The 17239-nt window shown below is 42.1% G+C and overlaps 1 protein-coding gene across 6 annotated transcripts in view; it reads right to left on the bottom strand.

Annotated features, from left to right (window-relative positions):
• P4HA3 (prolyl 4-hydroxylase subunit alpha 3) overlaps window positions 1–17239 on the bottom strand; it is a 77887-nt gene that overhangs the window by 42275 nt on the left and 18373 nt on the right. For 3 of the 6 annotated variants that reach the window (XM_042232757.2, XM_060400017.1, XM_027979531.2), the window contains exons 1-3: window positions 12728–12950; window positions 3646–3788; window positions 2421–2644 (exon numbers count right to left, since the gene is read on the bottom strand). In XM_042232757.2, the coding sequence (XP_042088691.1) occupies window positions 2421–2644; window positions 3646–3788; window positions 12728–12927 (567 nt within the window). In that variant the 5' untranslated portion in view covers window positions 12928–12950. Of the gene's footprint in view, window positions 1–2420; window positions 2645–3544; window positions 3789–12727; window positions 12951–17239 lie in introns of those variants that run through there. The other 3 variants (XM_027979532.3, XM_060400018.1, XM_060400016.1) reach the window with 2 other exon arrangements.

The following is a 17239-nucleotide window of genomic DNA, read 5'->3' on the forward strand; positions in this document are numbered from 1 at the left end:
ACACATATAATTCAACCATTAAAAAGAATGAAATCTTGCCATTTGTGACAACATGGATGTACCTTGAAGCATTATGCTAAATGAAATAAGACAGAGAAAGACAAATACCATATGATTTCACTTACATACAAAATCTTAAACAAAAAAAGCAGAAACAAAAACCCCCAAGCCCGTAAATATAGGAACCAGCTTGCTTACCAGAGGCCAGGGTAGGGGGCTGGTGAAATGAATGATGGGGATCAAACGGTATTAACTTCCAGTTATAAAATAAATAAGTCATGGGGATGTAATGTAGAGGGGGAAAAAGAAAGGACTCTAAGGCTAGTGATACCACAGAGTACCTGAAAGAAGAAAACCCCAAACTCTATGAAGGGATATTCCCACAATTCTGGGCAGAAAGACTCGATTCAGGGGTGGGGGAGGAATCCTGCTAAAAATAAGCTCACAATCAAACATGATAAACCATGTCAGGAAATAACAGACCATGAGCAAGAGTCAACTGACACAACAGTGGAACAGAAGAACTAGACAATTAAACATTTCAGAAGAAAAGACTGATCTGCTTTAAAATAATCAATACAGGAGGGAATTGAGGGCATGTAGATAAAACAGACTTGTCTACATGTTAATAATTATCCACGTTTATTCTTCAACCCAGGTATTTAACCGAGAGAAATGAACCCAAATGTCCACAGAAAGACACATCAATAAAGCAGCAGCGTTATTCCAGCTGATGCTGGGAACAAATCTAAGAATCCATCAACATGAGACTGATAAACAGTCTGTGGCATAGGCAAACAACAGAATACTATTCAGCAATAGAAAGGAATGAACTGCTGATAAATGCTGCAGTCCATGGCGTTGCAGACTCGGACACGACTGAGCGACTGAACTGAGCTGATAAATGCAGCAACACGGATAAAATGTCACAGATCCAAGGTGCTAAGTGACTCAAGAGCATTTACTCTTTGGTTTGGGACAGTGGTCGCTTGGTACCTGGGCAAGGGGAGAACAGAAAGGGTTGGGGTGGTGAGAAGAAAAAGGAGTGGGTGTTTGGCTATCTTTACATTCTTTTTTAAAAATCTGGAAAAAAAATCTGAAACAAATACAGCAAAATTTGAACATGTTCATTTCAATTGTAGATAAAACTGCTTATTTATGTGTATTTTTCTTATATTTGAAATGTTTTATCTTTCAAAATAAGTAAATACAGAAATGATGATTGTCAGTGAGACTTTTAGGAAATGACTTAACTGAATTTTCAACATATGGTTTTAGTCTCAGAATCACTAAGGAAGCATATATTGATACCATATATGGAACTGTTTTAACTGACTTCATTTTAAATTAGCCATGAACATGATGATTGAGCTTGATTCTATTAGGATCTCAGAAAATGAAAAGTTATACATGGAGAGGCTTAGGGCAACCCACTCTGTGTTAATTTGGAGGATGTAGTCTCAAAACTTGGATTTAGGACACATGAGGCCCACTCTCAGACTGGTGAACAAATACTGCAGGGGCTGGGGAAATTCACCTTCCTGCAGCATGCATCTTCAAAATTAAAAAGGATTTACTCCATTACATCCTGGGCAAAGGCTAACAAAGAGTATATTGTAAAATAACCTCAAGTGGACTCAAAACTTCTGAACAAAGATCAGTTAACTATCTCATATGGAAGGTTCCTAAAGTCTATTTTCTCAAACAATCTTATAGCAATGTGGGGTTAGTTCTGGCTGCATCACTTGGCTTGTGGGATCTTAGTTCCCTGGCCAGGGATTGAACTCATGCCCTTTGCAGTGGAAGCATGGAGTCCCAACCACTGGATCACCAGGGAATTCCCAAATGGTTTGTTTTATGACACTACTTTAATTTAGTATCTCTAAGTGGCTAGGAAATGTTGCAAGGGATTTCATAAAGCCCCAGGAGGCTGAGTTTCTGTGATCTTACCTTCACATCACCATCTCCTTTCCTTTCCCGCATCCTTTGACCTTGCTTCTCCTTTCCACTTGGCTGTCCATCTACTGGTGGAGTGCTATGGTTATGGTGACCAAAGGGCCATTTTGCCCAAGACAGTCCCATTTTATGTCTGTCAGCCTGGCTAATAACACTTCCTTCACTCTCAAGAGTGTCTTAAGTATGTGATTACCCTAGCTATTATGGAGCCAACATGGGATTCAGAGTTAAAAGACATAGGTTCAAAATTTAGTTCTACTTAAACTTGTGTAACCTTAGGCAAGTCATTTACCCTCTCTGAACCTCAGTTTCTTCATCTCATCTGAAAATAGAGATAATGCCCACTTTCCAATTTTGCTGGCAGGATTAGAAATATGTATTAATAACAGCAATCAGAGTAGAGTGATTTATCCCCTAGAAAGAAAGAGAGCTGAGCAATCTGCCCTCTCTCTGAATACCATTACCTTGCCAACTTGGAAGCAGTCATCCCCGGTGAGGGAGAAAAGTCGCCTGGGACTATACAAGTCAGTGACAGCAGAGCCTGTGACTCTCTGGAAGACGCCTCGGGCAAGTCCCTTCACATTGAGCATGTACACGTCCTGCAGCCGCATCAGGGCCCTTGCTGCTCCCTCGAGGTCCTCAAAGGCTGGCAGGTCCTGCTCCACCCTCTCATAACCATCCTTGAGAGCTGTGGAGGTCACGAAAGTGTCAATCCATCACTCAGAAAACAGGCAGTGAGCATTTGATGCAGCGAGGCATCATCACCTTAATTACTATAATCACTAAGCTTGTAATATTTTCATGAGCAAAGATAATGTTTTATCTGATTTTGTTCCCAGGGTAATAAAATCTTCTGAATGAGGAATAAACATTTCAGAGTAAAAACTAAGCATCTTTATCATGTTGTTCCATTCTGTCTCCAGGAGTCTTGCCTTTTGAGGGGAAAACTTTTCTTCTTAACTTCCCCAAAGTCAACAAACTTCTTCAATTATGAAAATGAAAGTTGCTCAGTCGTGTTCGATTCTTTGAGACCCCATGGACTATACAGTCCATGGAATTCTCCAGGCCAGAATACTGGAGTGGGTTAGCCTTTCCCTTCTCCAGTGGATCTTCCCAACCCTGAGATTGAACCCAGGTCTCCGGCATTGCAGGCAGATTCTTTACTAGCTGAGCCCCAGGGGAAGCCTTTCAAGTACAAAGTAGAGTAAATTAGGAAAGTGATCTTACTACAGATAACACTGTAGTGGCAACTTAATAAAACAGAAATTAATAGACAACATCACTTTTACACATATGTAAATGGGATGATATAACCTATAGTTCTTCACAGGACTGAAGATCAAATGAGATAATGGAGGCACCTCCCTGGCAGTCTAGTGGTTAGACTCCATGCTTCCACTTCAGGGGACATGGGTTCACTCCCTAGTCAGGGAACTAAGATCCCACATGCCATGCAGTTTAGCCAAAAAACTATTTTTTAAAATGAGATAATGGATACCAAATTGCTTTATAATTATAATTGCATGAACATATTAACAAAAGAACCTAGTTCTTTGCAACAGAGCTAAGGAGATCAAGTAATACCTACCCACTTCATTATCCTTCATCACATCCCATCAGAATCTCTCTCCTTTCCACTGAGTCAGGAGATAGAATCTTCTCTTACCCTCCAGCCCTCCTCCTCATTACCTCGGATGTTCTCACTGGCCTCCAGACTATGTACCACATTCTTCCAGTCAGACTGTAGGCGTTTGATGAGAGTAAATGCAAGCAGAGGGTTAGACACAGGGGTTGCTGAATCTTCATGTAAAGATAGCACCTTGTGATAGAATCTGAAAGAGAGGAGTAGAATGACCTCACCCACTGATACAAGCGCTCTACCAAGTGAAGGCACAGTTAGAGCAGCTAAAAATGAAATGCTGAACCCCTTGAGACTCACGCAATATTCTAAGCAACATGAACAAAGAGGATGAAAACTATCAACACAACAAAAGCAGGTCCACTCACTTGTTCATTCAAGTCAGTCTCCATTGGTCAATCACTATATGTCAGGCATCATGCTAGATGCTCGAGACCCAAAGGCAAGAGAGGGTGGAGCTCTCTAGGAGGTTACAAATAAGAAAATCTTTTTTTCTCTCATTATTCTATAATCAAAACTTAGAACCTGATAGAAGCTTAAAAAACATTGTTGAATTAATAACGATAACTGTGGTATGTGCTATGAGAGAAGAGAGCATATAATGCTATGAAATGCTTTGGCAATCTGTAAGCAGGGCACCTGACCCAGGTGGGAGTTAGAAGGTGTAAGGGAGGACTTTACAGAGGATACGGCACCTAATCGGAGTTTGGAAGGACTGGTTAAAATATTGATCAGTTCAGTTCAGTTCAGTCGCTCAGTCGTGTCCGACTCTTTGCGTAGCTACTACTTACTGAGCCCTTACCATTACCAGGCATCCTATTAAGTGTTTTAAACATATTGTCTCATTTAATTCCCCCTGCCCCAAATGCTCAGAATAGATATTATCATGCACATTTTACAGAAGAGGAAACTGAGGACAAGGCTATGCTGCTGGAAAACAACAAAGCCAGGAATGAACTGAAGCCTGGCTGACTCTGAAGCTGGGGTTCTTGACTGATTTTGCCATACTGTTTCCCATGGAGTCAGAACAAAGAAGGGAGGAGAGTGGGTTTTTTGAGCCAACAGGGACCAATGTATCCAAAGGCGCAGAGGCTTGACATATATTTAATCATTCAGTAAGTCACTTGCTAGAAGTCAAACTCCATGCTGGAAGCTGGGGATAAAAAGGCAAGACAGGGTCCAATGATCAAGAATTTCATGAACAAGAAAATAGCTGATTTCTCATCACTTTTTTTGGCCACATTGTGCAATGTGTAGGATCTTAGTTCCTGAACCAGAAACTGAACCTGGGCCACATCAGTGAAAGTACCACTGAGTTTTAACCATTGGACCACCAGGGAATTTCCTCTTATCACCCTTTTCCTAAGTTCAATATACATTTCTATGAAACAATGAATGAAATATATTCTTCTATGAGCTAGACACAAAATTTTGAATAAGACAAAAACCTTGATCTCAAAACATTTGAGATTACAGATAATTACATTACAGATGCAACCCCAGATTTAAGAACAAAGCTTGGAGGAAAGTACACAGATCTGCCAGAGAAGATCACAGTAGGTATCACAGAGGAGATAATAAACTGAGACCTGATGGGTAAAAGCAAATAATGAGGGAGGGAGAAGGAGGTCTCCTTCCAGGAAGGCAGAGACAGTTCAACATGTGTAAAAGCACAGAGAGAAGCAGTAGGGAAATTACAAACTGTTGAGTATTGCTGGAGCACGCAGTGTATTAGGAGGATGGGGAGACTAGACTGGAGAAGCAAGGAGTAACTCATAGACCTTGCTGAGAAATCTGGGTTCTTCCCTGAGTGCAATTAGGAGTAGCAAAAAGTTTTAAGTGAGAGTGGGATGGACTATGATATGTTACATATATAAATCTGTGAGAGGGTGAGGAGAAGGGATTAGAAGTGGCAGGGTTACTACCAGAGCAGAAAGACCAGTTAGGAGGCCATTTCAAAGCTGTAAGCAAGAGATAGGACAGTCTGAACCAAAACAGTGACAGTGGGGGCAGAGAATGGAATGGTTTCAAGAGAGAGATTTAGGAAGCAAATCATACAGAAACTGGTTAAGACTGTAATGGGGAATGAACAGGTGGGTTATTCAGCACGCTTCCAACCTTTCTGGTTTACCAACATTTGCAGTAAAGGGGCAGAAATGTAGGGGCCAGAAGTGATCATCTTTTTCATCAATTTCTCTCCTCCTCAATGTCCTTTAAGTGTGTTCATACAATTAAGAGATAACTGTTTACTTTCCTGGCATACTATGGTTATCCCATTTCTAATTCCCTACTAGGATTTATATTATTGAAACTTATTAGTTACAGTAAGGCAGACTTAAGAGTTCTAGTTCTGCTCTCTAAGACTTTTTCCCTTTGTTTTAAACATTATTTTCAAAAATAATATAATAATAACAATAGAAATAAAAGAAAAGGTGTCTGTGGTGCAAACTGAATGTATGAAGAGTATGTGAGAATAGAAGAATTTTCTGGCCAGAGTGGAGGACTTCAGTGAGTGGGAAAGGATGGAAGTGAGGAATAGAGGGAGCGATGGGGTGGGGGGAAGGTGCAGGACTTCAATCCCTTGAAACAGTCTGAGTTAAGGATTTCTCAAGGGTGAGGCCTCAACTATAAACACAGCCTGAAACAGAATAGTTGCTTTGGGTAGAGATGCTTCTAGTGAGCCAAATATTCAATTCAAGCATAAACTAAGAAAAATAGTCTGCTCCTGGGTGCCCCAGGGAGGAAACAGGAAACCTGTTAAGTCCCAGGATATCTCTGATCCCCAAGACAGGGGGGTTTTAAAATTAAACCTACTCAAGGGTTTTAAAACTAAACCAGCCTCCAGGGTGTGGGACTTTTTTTTAATACCCATTATTTTCTGCTTCAGCTCCATATGGAACTACTTAGTGAAAGATATTCCACTGCTAGACGAAAATACAAGCAGAGACTCAGGCTTGAGTTCAGACTGAAGGGTAAGTGTCCAGGGACCACTGAGGCTGAGTGGCAGGGATTTTACAAGACAGTTGCATGGAGAGGAGCTGGGAGGAGACGTGAGAGGTATCCTGACCCAGCCTCTAGCTATCCCTCAGTTTCCTCTCCTACAAAACGGTAAACCTGGTCTAGTCTAGAAGATCTCTAAGGATGCTCTCGGCCAACCATTCTGTTCTTTCTTTCCATCACCTTTTCCACAACCGAATAAACAAACTCCTCATCTGGTGCTTGAGACCTAATGTATCGGGTTGGCCAAAAAATAACATCTTGACTGAAAAACCTAAATGAACTTTTTGGCCAACCCAATATAACAAGCCTCAGAGGAAACTGAGGGGCAAAGGAAGCATGACAGAGGGGTGAAAATCAAAGGTACCATCTCCTTGTTCTCTTCACATCCCACTTTGTGTTACGGTGTCAATTTATTTAGGACAGAGGTTTGATCTCTACTGAAGAACATAATTCAGTTCAATGTTCATGTACGTCATCTTTCTGTCACACAAAGAAAAAAGAAAAAACCTATCAATCAATATCTGAGGCTGGTTTGGAATCCAAACGTTGGCCCTGTGCCCAGCCTCTAAGCCAATAGCTGGTTTTTAGAGATCAAGTTACTGAACGCTGAATTCAAACTTCAGGGTTTCCTAAACAGCTTTTTTGCTTTAACAAATGCTGCTGAGAGTGGAAAATCGGATCCTTTCCTTCAAGAATCTGCACATAAAAGCTGCAACCCAATCCCTGCATTAAACATAGCCTGGGACAGGTTACCCAACCACAATACATGGGCTGTTTTAATTCACTATGTTTTTCCTTTGGAATTCAGAAATGGCTTTGTCTCAGTTCTTCTGAGACATTCTGAATGCTTAATTCCTAGCACAGAAGTCATCGCTGATGATACTACTTTCTAAATCTTGGTACTTTTTAAAAACTGCAACAACAAAAGAAGCTAGGGGTTAACTATCTAAATATTATATGATGAGTATACACAATATTATATTAGTACATAGCTATATATATTGTAACTAGTGTAATTTTTATTCATTAATTTGGGGTAGGGAGTATAGTTTCAATATCAAAAAATATTTAATTTCTAACTAGAAATTCAAAGAATATCAACTTAGGCCTCTTAGAAATAACATCTCAAGTTACATTAGATCACCAGATTGCAAGTATAGGAAAATGAGCAGGAACTGCCAGAATTCTTGTTTTAAAAAGCAAATATTTCACCAGGTTTTAGAGCAGTGACTAGAGAACAGACAGTCTCTAAGTTATCAAACTAAGCTTTCTGGAATTAAATGTTCATAAGTCATATGGAAAGAGACTCTAGAATTTTTCTGATTCTTTTTTATTATCTGGGCTCTCACAATCCTAGCTACTGTGTAGAGCCAAAAGTTGTGTCTAGCTTCACCAGCAAGTCTTAAACAACAATCATAAAGAATTAACATTTGTAGAGCAATTACTACTTTCCTTTATATGGTAGTTAATGCTTCCAACAAACCATGTTGGTAGGTACTATTTTTATCATCATTTTACAGATTAGGAGACTAATTCTTAAAGAGGTAAAGGAACTTGCCCAAGGTCAGAGCCAAGCACTCTAACAAACATTACAATCCTGAATCCAGACTCTTAACCACCATGTACTCCTGCTGCCATTTAACCTCAACAGCTATGGGGCTTGGTCAGCATCCTGGCATATCATACAAAGCAAGCAGCAGGGACATTATAGCGTGATAGAAAGAAACAATCACATTTATAATAGCCAGGACATGGAAACAACCTAGATGTCCATCAGCAGATGAATGGATAAGAAAGCTGTGGTACATATACACAATGGAGTATTACTCAGCCGTTAAAAAGAATTCATTTGAATCAGTTCTGATGAGATGGATGAAACTGGAGCCGATTATACAGAGTGAAGTAAGCCAGAAAGAAAAACACCAATACAGTATACTAACACATATATATGGAATTTAGGAAGATGGCAATGACGACCCTGTATGCAAGACAGGGAAAGAGACACAGATGTGTATAACGGACTTTTGGACTCAGAGGGAGAGGGAGAGGGTGGGATGATTTGGGAGAATGACATTTTAACATGTATACTATCATGTAAGAATTGAATCACCAGTCTATGTCTGACGCAGGATGCAGCATGCTTGGGGCTGGTGCATGGGGATGACCCAGAAAGATGTTATGGGGAGGGAGGTGGGAGGGGGGTTCATGTTTGGGAACGCATGTAAGAATTAAAGATTTTAAAATTTAAAAAATAAAAAAAAATAAAAATAAAAATAAAAAAAAGAAAGAAACAATCAAAGGAACTATGTCCTAGTCCTAGCTTTGCTACTTATTTTTTGCTGTTTAGTCATTAAGTCATGTCTGACTCTTTGTGACCATATGGACTGGAGCCTGCCAGGTTCCTCTGACCATGAGATTTCCCAGGCAAGAATACTGGAGTGGGTTACCACTTCCTGCTCCAGGGGATCTTCCCAACCCAGGGATCGAACCGGTGTCTCCAGCATTGCAGGTGGATTCTTCACCACTGAGCCACCAGGGAAGTCCTTGCTACTTACTAGATTTTATAATCTTGGATTACGGTACTTAAACTGTAGTTTTCACACTTTTCAATGATTTCTCATTTGCTTAAAAGAGTAATACAAACCTATTTCAAAACACTGTGTGAGAGAGAATCAAATGAGATAAGGCTTGTGGCAAGACTCCCACTGTGACAAATTTGTGACAATGACAATGGTGAGAAGATGGTAAAGGAGACCAGCACGCATGTTGGAAGGGGGAATTCTAGCCAGCCACTCTGATCAACATCTCTAGCTCGCTCTTCTGATTCTATTCCCTATTAAGCCTAGCATCAGGATTCTGACCCTTATCTCAATCTGAGCCACCCAAATAAAGAGATTAGTAGAATGCGAACAAGCACACGGGTAGCAGGGAGCATGATGGTACCTCAAACCAAAGGAAAAAGTCTCCTCTATTTCCACCAATGAACTTGGACTCCAATGAATACAGATTAAGAACAAAATGAATTTTTTTTTTTTTTTGGTCACACCATGTGGCTTGTGGGATCTTAGTTCTCCCTATCAGGGATTGAATCCTGGCTCCCACCAGCGGAAGTACAGAGTCCTAACCACTGGACCATCAAGGATTCCCCAAATTAAATTATTTTACTCTGTAAATATGGGTCCACAGAATACTAGGCAACAATGCTACTCCAAAGAGTGACACGAATTATTAAAATTATCATTTATTGTTATAATTGGGTTTCCGAGGTGTCGCTAGTGGTAAAGAATCCGCCTGCTAATTTGGGAGATGCACAGGAGACTTGAGTTCGATCCCTGAATCAGGAAGATCCCCTGGAGTAGGAAATGGCACCACACTCCAGTATTCTTGCCTGGAAAATTCCATAGGCAGAGCAGTCTGGCGGGCTATAGTCCACGGGCCGCAAAAAGTCAGACACGACTAAGCAACTGAGCACAGCAGATTATTATAATTAATACACACTTATATACACTATATATAGTGTGTGTGTGTATGTGTGTGTTACCATGCTATTTTTGGCCACACCATGCACCTTGTGGGATCTTAGCTTGTGAGATCAAACTAACAGTAAATTTAAACAGGCATACAACTGCTTATATACAAGCTACATGCTTAACAGCATGTACCAAATTATATCATCATTCAGTTACCGTTGAGTAACAAACAAGATCTCTCACACATACTTCCTCACAATCACTGACTCTCTTCTACATGGGCTCTCCCACATAGCCATCGTGGCCCTCACACCTTCTTCCCATATGCCCTGGAAGCAGTATTACCACATACACTCACTCATAGTTTTATAAGCAGCAAACTGTGAGATAACCCTCTGTTGTCCCAGCTCAGCTGAGGGTCACAGGATATAAATATAGCATTAAATATTCAAGTAACTATATGGTTATACCCATTTCTCACTTTGTGAGTTTCTCAGTTTCCCAAGAGAAGGTGCACAGCACATATTCATACCATGGTGTTATATCCACTCATTTATCTTTCATTGTTTGAGAGAGTCAATACATGATTACAGCGCCTCAGTGTTCCAAGTCTTACAGTAGAGTTTGTTGATTGTATTTTCAGTTTCAGTTCAGCCGCTCAGTCATGGTCAACTCTTTTCGACCCCATGGACTGCAGCACGCCAGGCCTCCCTGTTCATCACCAATTCCTCGAGCCTACTCAAACTCATGTCCATTGAGTCGGTGATGCCATCCAACCATCTCATCCTCTGTCATCCCCTTCTCCTCCTGCCTTCAATCTTTCCCAGCATCAGGGTCTTTTCAAATGAGTCAATTCTTTGCATCAGGTGGACAAAGGATTGGAGTTTCAGCTTCAGCATCAGTCCTTCCAATGAATATTCAGGACTGATTTCCTTTAGGATGGACTGGTTGGATCTCCTTGCAGTCCAAGGGACTCTCAAGAGTCTTCTCCAACACCACAGTTCAAAAGCATCAATTCTTCAGCGCTCAACTTTCTTTATAGTTCAGCTCTCACATCCATACATGACTACTGGAAAAACCATAGCTTTGACTAGACGGACCTTTGTTGGGAAAGGAATGTTTCTGCTTTTTAATATGCTGTCTAGGCTGGTCATAACTTTTCTTCCAAGGAGCAAGCATCTTATAATTTCATGGCTGCAGTCACCATCTGCAGTGATTTTGGAGCCCAGAAAAATAAAGTCTCTTACTGTTTCCAGTGAAACGTATCCCCATTTATTTGCCATGAAGTGATAGGACCGAATGCCATGATCTTAGTTTTTGAATGTTGAGTTTTAAGTCAACTTTTTCATTCTCCTCTTTCACTTTCATCAAGAGGCTTGTTCTTCTTCGCTTTCTGCTGTAAGTGTGGTGTCATCTGCCTATTGATATTTCTCCCAGCAATCTTGATTTCAGCTTTTGCTTCATCCAGTCCAGCATTTCTCATGATGTACTCTGCATATAAGTTAAACAAGCAGGGTGACAATATACAGCCTTGGTGTACTCCTTTCCTGATTTGCAACCAGTCTGTTGTTTCATGTCCAGTTCTAACTGTTGCTTCTTGACCTGCATACAGATTTCTCAGGAGGCACGTTACGTGGTCTGGTATTCCTATCTCTTTAAGAATTTTCCACAGTTTGTTGTGATCCACAGAGTCAAAGGCTTTGGCATAGTCAATAAAGCAGAAGTAGATGTTTTCCTGGTTGATTGTATAGCAAAACAACACTGGCTGAGCATCTATTAGTGTGTGCTACACTCAGCATCTCCAAGCATCAAGTATGGTTTTGCCCAGTGGTTTTGTTTTCCTGCTGTCAAATACTTCCATACACATATACATCTCAGTGATAGTATTTAGAGTTCTTATGTGTGTGTAGAGAAAAGACATCTCAGATTAACAATCATGATATTACAGACTCCAAGCTCTTAGACGGCAGGGTAGGTTCTTGTTCACCATTCTCTCCCCAGTGCCTCAAACAGTGCTTGGTTCATAGTAGACACTCAAACATATCCCTTGAATGAACTGATAAACCTGAAGCGTTATTCCTATTGAGACCTGGACAATTACTTGGCATGATATCCATAGGGTCGTGCCCCCCAGTCACCATGACATGTAAATCTCATACATAGTCACAGAATGTCCCCCCATACTAAACATCAGTTCCCTGGGTCACATGGTCAACACACGTGTGGCTACAGTGTCACCGTATTCTCTCCGTTTCACTCTCTCAGGGTCGCTGGGTCTCTGTAACAGAGAACCTGGGGGCCCACACTGCTTGACCTTGTGAAGCTCTACTCCGCCCCACAGTCGCTCCACCGCACGTCCCCACAGCGGACCAACTCGGCGGCGTGAGGCTGGATGGGGGTGCCACTGCGTGTGTGCGAGGCACGGAGTCTGAGGTGCTACGCAGTGTGACACGGTGTCTCGGGGTGCCCCTCAGGATGACGATGGCTCTGGGGAGTCACACTGGGCCAAGGTACCTTGGTCTCCGGGGTGGACACCGCGTCCGAAGTCCCAGCAGGGTGACCACGAACCTGTTACCCCCCACTCGGCGGCACAAAGTCTGGGCCTCGTCCGTCCTCCGAGACTCAGTCTCTCGGGCTCACACCCCGCCCCCCGTGCCCTCACCTGGTCAGGTCCCGCAGCCGCGCCTCCTCCCCGCGCAGGTAGCGCCGCAGCAGTCCCAGCAGCCGGCGCTCGGGCGCCAGGGCGCGCGCCACACTGGTCAGCGCCGAGAACGTGTCCCCGCGAGCCGCGACCTCGGCCGGGTCCCCTGCCCGGAGCGCCAGCACCGCCAACAGCGCCGCCAGCCGCGCCGCGGGGCCCATCGCCGGCGCTCGCGCGCGTCCTCTCCGAACGTCGCGCCGGGCCCCGTTCTCGCCGCTCCGCCCCCGCCCGCCCCCGGGCCCCGCCCCCGACTCCTCGCTAACCCCTCCTCCCCCTCTCCACCCCTCACCTTCCTGCCCCTCGGACTGCATGTGGGCTGCCTGCAACCTCAGTGTCCCCCGCCCTGCCCCAATCACATCCCTGGGGAAGCATTTCCACTGCGCCTATTTCGCACTTGGGGAAATTAAGGCAACGGGTGTGGTGAGGAATTAATTCATCAGTCTATGGCTGTACAACGTCATTCAAAAATATTCACTCCCTGGATCAAGGGGTGGAAATACAGAAACATTCCTGGATTCTGATGGACAAATCAGGAGAGTAAACGTTGTGGAATGGTAACAGCGGTGTGAATAAAGAGCTGTGACAGACCAGGGAGGAGGAGAACACTTCACACAGGACCTGACGTCTGAACTATTTCCAAGGATGAGTAGAACATTGACCGGAGGTGAAGAGGGTGAAGGCCATTAGGGTCAGTGCGTGACAAATCTAGGACCTATACAACCAAAACTTCTGGGGTCCTGGGTCATTGCTCTGCACTACATACCCATGGTCATTTAAGCAAACAAAAGTACTGTTAATCCTACTCCTTACCCTTTCCCCCTCTTTCCCAGGGAATGTTGATTCACTCATTCATTCATTTAACAATATTTAGCACCTGTTCTACTGCACGGGAGGGATGGTCTTTCCTGGAGAAGGTACTTACCTATACCAAGATCTGAAGATGGAAAATAGGTTGAGTTGCAGAAATGATGAGAAATTCCTTGGGGCTGGGACTGTCAGATTGTGAAGGGGTTTTGCATGTCATGCTAAGAAATTTGGGCTGTTTGCTATGAAAATCCAGTGGAAACCTTTTCTTTCTTTCTTTTTTTTAACCTCCCTCTCACCCTCTGCATCCCACCAGTGAAACTTTTTAAGGGCATTAATAGTCGTCCAGTGACTGAGTAAGGTGAGGTAATAAAAGCCCAGTTATTTAGGCCAACATGAGACAGCTCTGACAGGCTCTAGTCGTCCTGACACATAGACCGAAGCTTTGTCAAGCTTCTTTGACCTCTTCCTCTGCCCTTTCCTGCTTTTCCTGTGCTTTCACAGACCCTGATCCCTAGCAATATCAAGCATCATCTCAGCATCTGCTTCTGGAGAACCCAACCTGTGACAGCAGCACAATCAACATACACAGCTGATAAGTGTAGAGCAGTAACCTGAACGCAGGTGGTCTGGGTCTGGGTACCATTTTCTTAATTGCTACCAGAGGCAGATTTGCCATGAAGCTTTTGAAGCTTAAGCTTCAAGGCCCCTAACTTGCACAAATCCTTTCCTAACACCCTCAGGATTGAGGGGTGGCAGAACCCAACATTATTTTCTTATTGTTATATGTATTTGTAAAATTTGCAAAATAAAGGTATTTTAACCACAATTGTTTAAGTTTTCTCTTTCCACTCTGACTTCCTCTTTATCACACGTCCCCTTATGGTGGCAATGTTGGAATGGCTAAGGGTCTGTATTTGCAACTGAGTAGTCATCTTAGCCTGCTTTCTGCTCATAGAAGGTTGAGCATTATAGTAGGAAGAATAATACCCCCTCCCCAAGATGCTAATGTCCTAATTCCTAAAGCCACTGACTATGGTGCCTCACATAGCAATAGGAAATTTGCAGGTGTGATTAATTTAAGGATCCTGAGATGCCCCAGTTACATATTCACTTATTTGACATCAGTATGGGCTTGTGAATTTCATTGAATGAATTATAATTCATTACTTGCTTATTTTGAAACTCAAATTGCCCTAGAGTTAGCCAGTGGTAGGCCCTTCAATCTGGCTCCTGTGTCCTTTTGATATGTTCCCTTTATTCCTTGAGGACTTCCATACTTTATTACTTTCAAGATATTCCAACTTGTCTGTACTTTCCCTTCTCCTGCCCTGGAATCAAGCATTCCCCCCATGAGCCCTGGTTCCTTGTATTCAGAAACCAAGATCTGGGTGCTAGGTATGCTGATTGCAACTGAAATGTCTCTGCTCCCAGGTCCTTTAGGCAGACAGAACTAGATAATTATATATAACTTTGTTAAACTTTTCCTAAGTGTTTTTTTTCTTTTAAAAATTGAGATATATATAAAAAATTGAGGTATAATTTACATATGCTAAAAATCCACATTTTAAAATTATACAATCCATTCATTTTTACCATAGCCACAAGGTTGTACAACCACTGCAGGGGTCCAGCCCCGGTGGATCCAGGGTAATTCGAAGGTGGGGACGGAATCGGCGCCCTGGAAAAAACTTATTTAATTACAGATATATAGAGAGATTAGAAACGGATAGTGTAGTAGGAAAATTAGTGGAGAAAAAGAGGCTGAATAACTGGTTTACATGGAATACCAATCACCACCTACATAGGCCACAGGCGTCTTTCCATTCTCCCGAAGGAGAGGAGGCACTGAGGCCTCCCCGGTCCGATCTCAGAAGCCCAGGCAGAATTAGCAGGCTTGGTGAGTACCCACATTTCAGATGGGAATTCAGCCAGGAAAGTGTGGAGCAAGAAAGAAACAACACAGGGGAATCAGTCTTTCCAGAAACTGATCCGATTTCTTTATTTTTCAGGTTTGTTTATATACCTTTTTGTTATACATAGGGATGAATACAGAGTCATGCGGGGGTCAGCAGACATGACCCTTGTCACAATCAGGTGCTTCACATAAAATTATACAAAGGTCTTATGGGTTTTTACATCATCTTCTAGCCATGAGGTCTGCTGACATTTTATGGCCCTTTCTGATACCGGTCAGTTAACCAGAAAACTTATTTTTTTTTCAAATCAGGCGCCACCCTCCAAATAAAGTTGCATTCCTATAGGGTGAGGGTGTAGTGAGTTACAATCAAGAAAGGAATTTACTTAACCTAAGGTTTAACATGATTAATCTTAAAGGTTAATACTTATTTCTCCTATATGCTAGTTATATTCATTATAACGGCAAGGAATATGGGGACTTATCAGCAAATATTGACTCAACAAATGTAAACCCTTGACCACTGTTCCCCTTAAGATCTATTTAGTCTTAAGATAGTGATAAAGGTACATTTTTACATAGCAAGGACACAGTGATTTATAACAAAGTACAGTGATCTATAACAAAAGAGAAAATTCATTAACTCAAAAAGTCTAGTATTGCCAACATCAAAAACTACTGTATTTCCTTTTCTATGTTCCAAATACATTGATTAATATATTCCCAGGTGCCTAAGGATATGGAGGTCTGGCGGCAATCATTGATTTATCAATGAAAAAAAGCCCTATGCTAATACTCCAAACTCTCTGCGCTGTTTATGGTTGAGAGGTTGTCACACAAGCTAGTCTGTTAGCAGAGAGGTTTGACCTGAGACACCCTTGGTCACATCCAGGGCAGGGAATTAGCAATAATTATTGGCACGACAAATGAAAAATCCCTTCACCAATATAATTTCTAATCAACCCACTATACTATACTAATAATTTTCTAACTTCTCAAATGAGTCTGTATTTAGAAAGTTTTAAAACATCCCGTGCCTCTCACAGTTGGGAGGCTGTAAACAACCACATGCGGCCGGACGAACCTGATCAGGCAGGCCAGAGAACCTTCAGAGTTCGTAAGTTGAAACACTCTTGTCACGCCCAGGAATTTTTATTAACTTGGAGCTGCAAGTTAACTCCTTCTCCGAGAGAAATGGTTATGGGGGAGAGCCCCCCGTAAAGTACTCTGGTTTTGGGGTAGATGCTCGGGAACAGGGTGTTTCCTGAGGCTTGATCACGCCTTTGCGTATGCCAAGCTTCCTTCCTCATGACCTTTGCCATGGGCGGAGTTCCTCACGCTGGCCCCCGGCAAACCACCACAGCTATTTAACTCTAGAACATTTTCTTCACCTTCCCCCCGCCAAAAATACTCATTAGCTATCACTCTATCCCCCTCCCATGTGACAAACACCAATCTACCTCTGTCTATATGGATTTACCTACTATAGATGCTTCATATAAATAGTTTCCCTTTGATATTATTGAACAGTAAAGGAAATTGTTTTCTTAATTTCATTTTTTTAGATTGTTCAGTGTTAGCAAATAGAAATACAATTGATTTTTGTATATTGATCTTGTATCCTGTGACTCTACTGAAATTGCTTATTATGTCTAATGTTTTTGTGTGTAATCCTTATGATTATATACATGAAAGATCAAAACACTGGAAAATGAAGTTTATTTCCTCCATGTGAATCTAGATGCTATATC

This window comes from Ovis aries, chromosome 15, assembly GCF_016772045.2.
Source record: "Ovis aries strain OAR_USU_Benz2616 breed Rambouillet chromosome 15, ARS-UI_Ramb_v3.0, whole genome shotgun sequence".
Taxonomy (NCBI): Eukaryota; Metazoa; Chordata; class Mammalia; order Artiodactyla; family Bovidae; genus Ovis; species Ovis aries.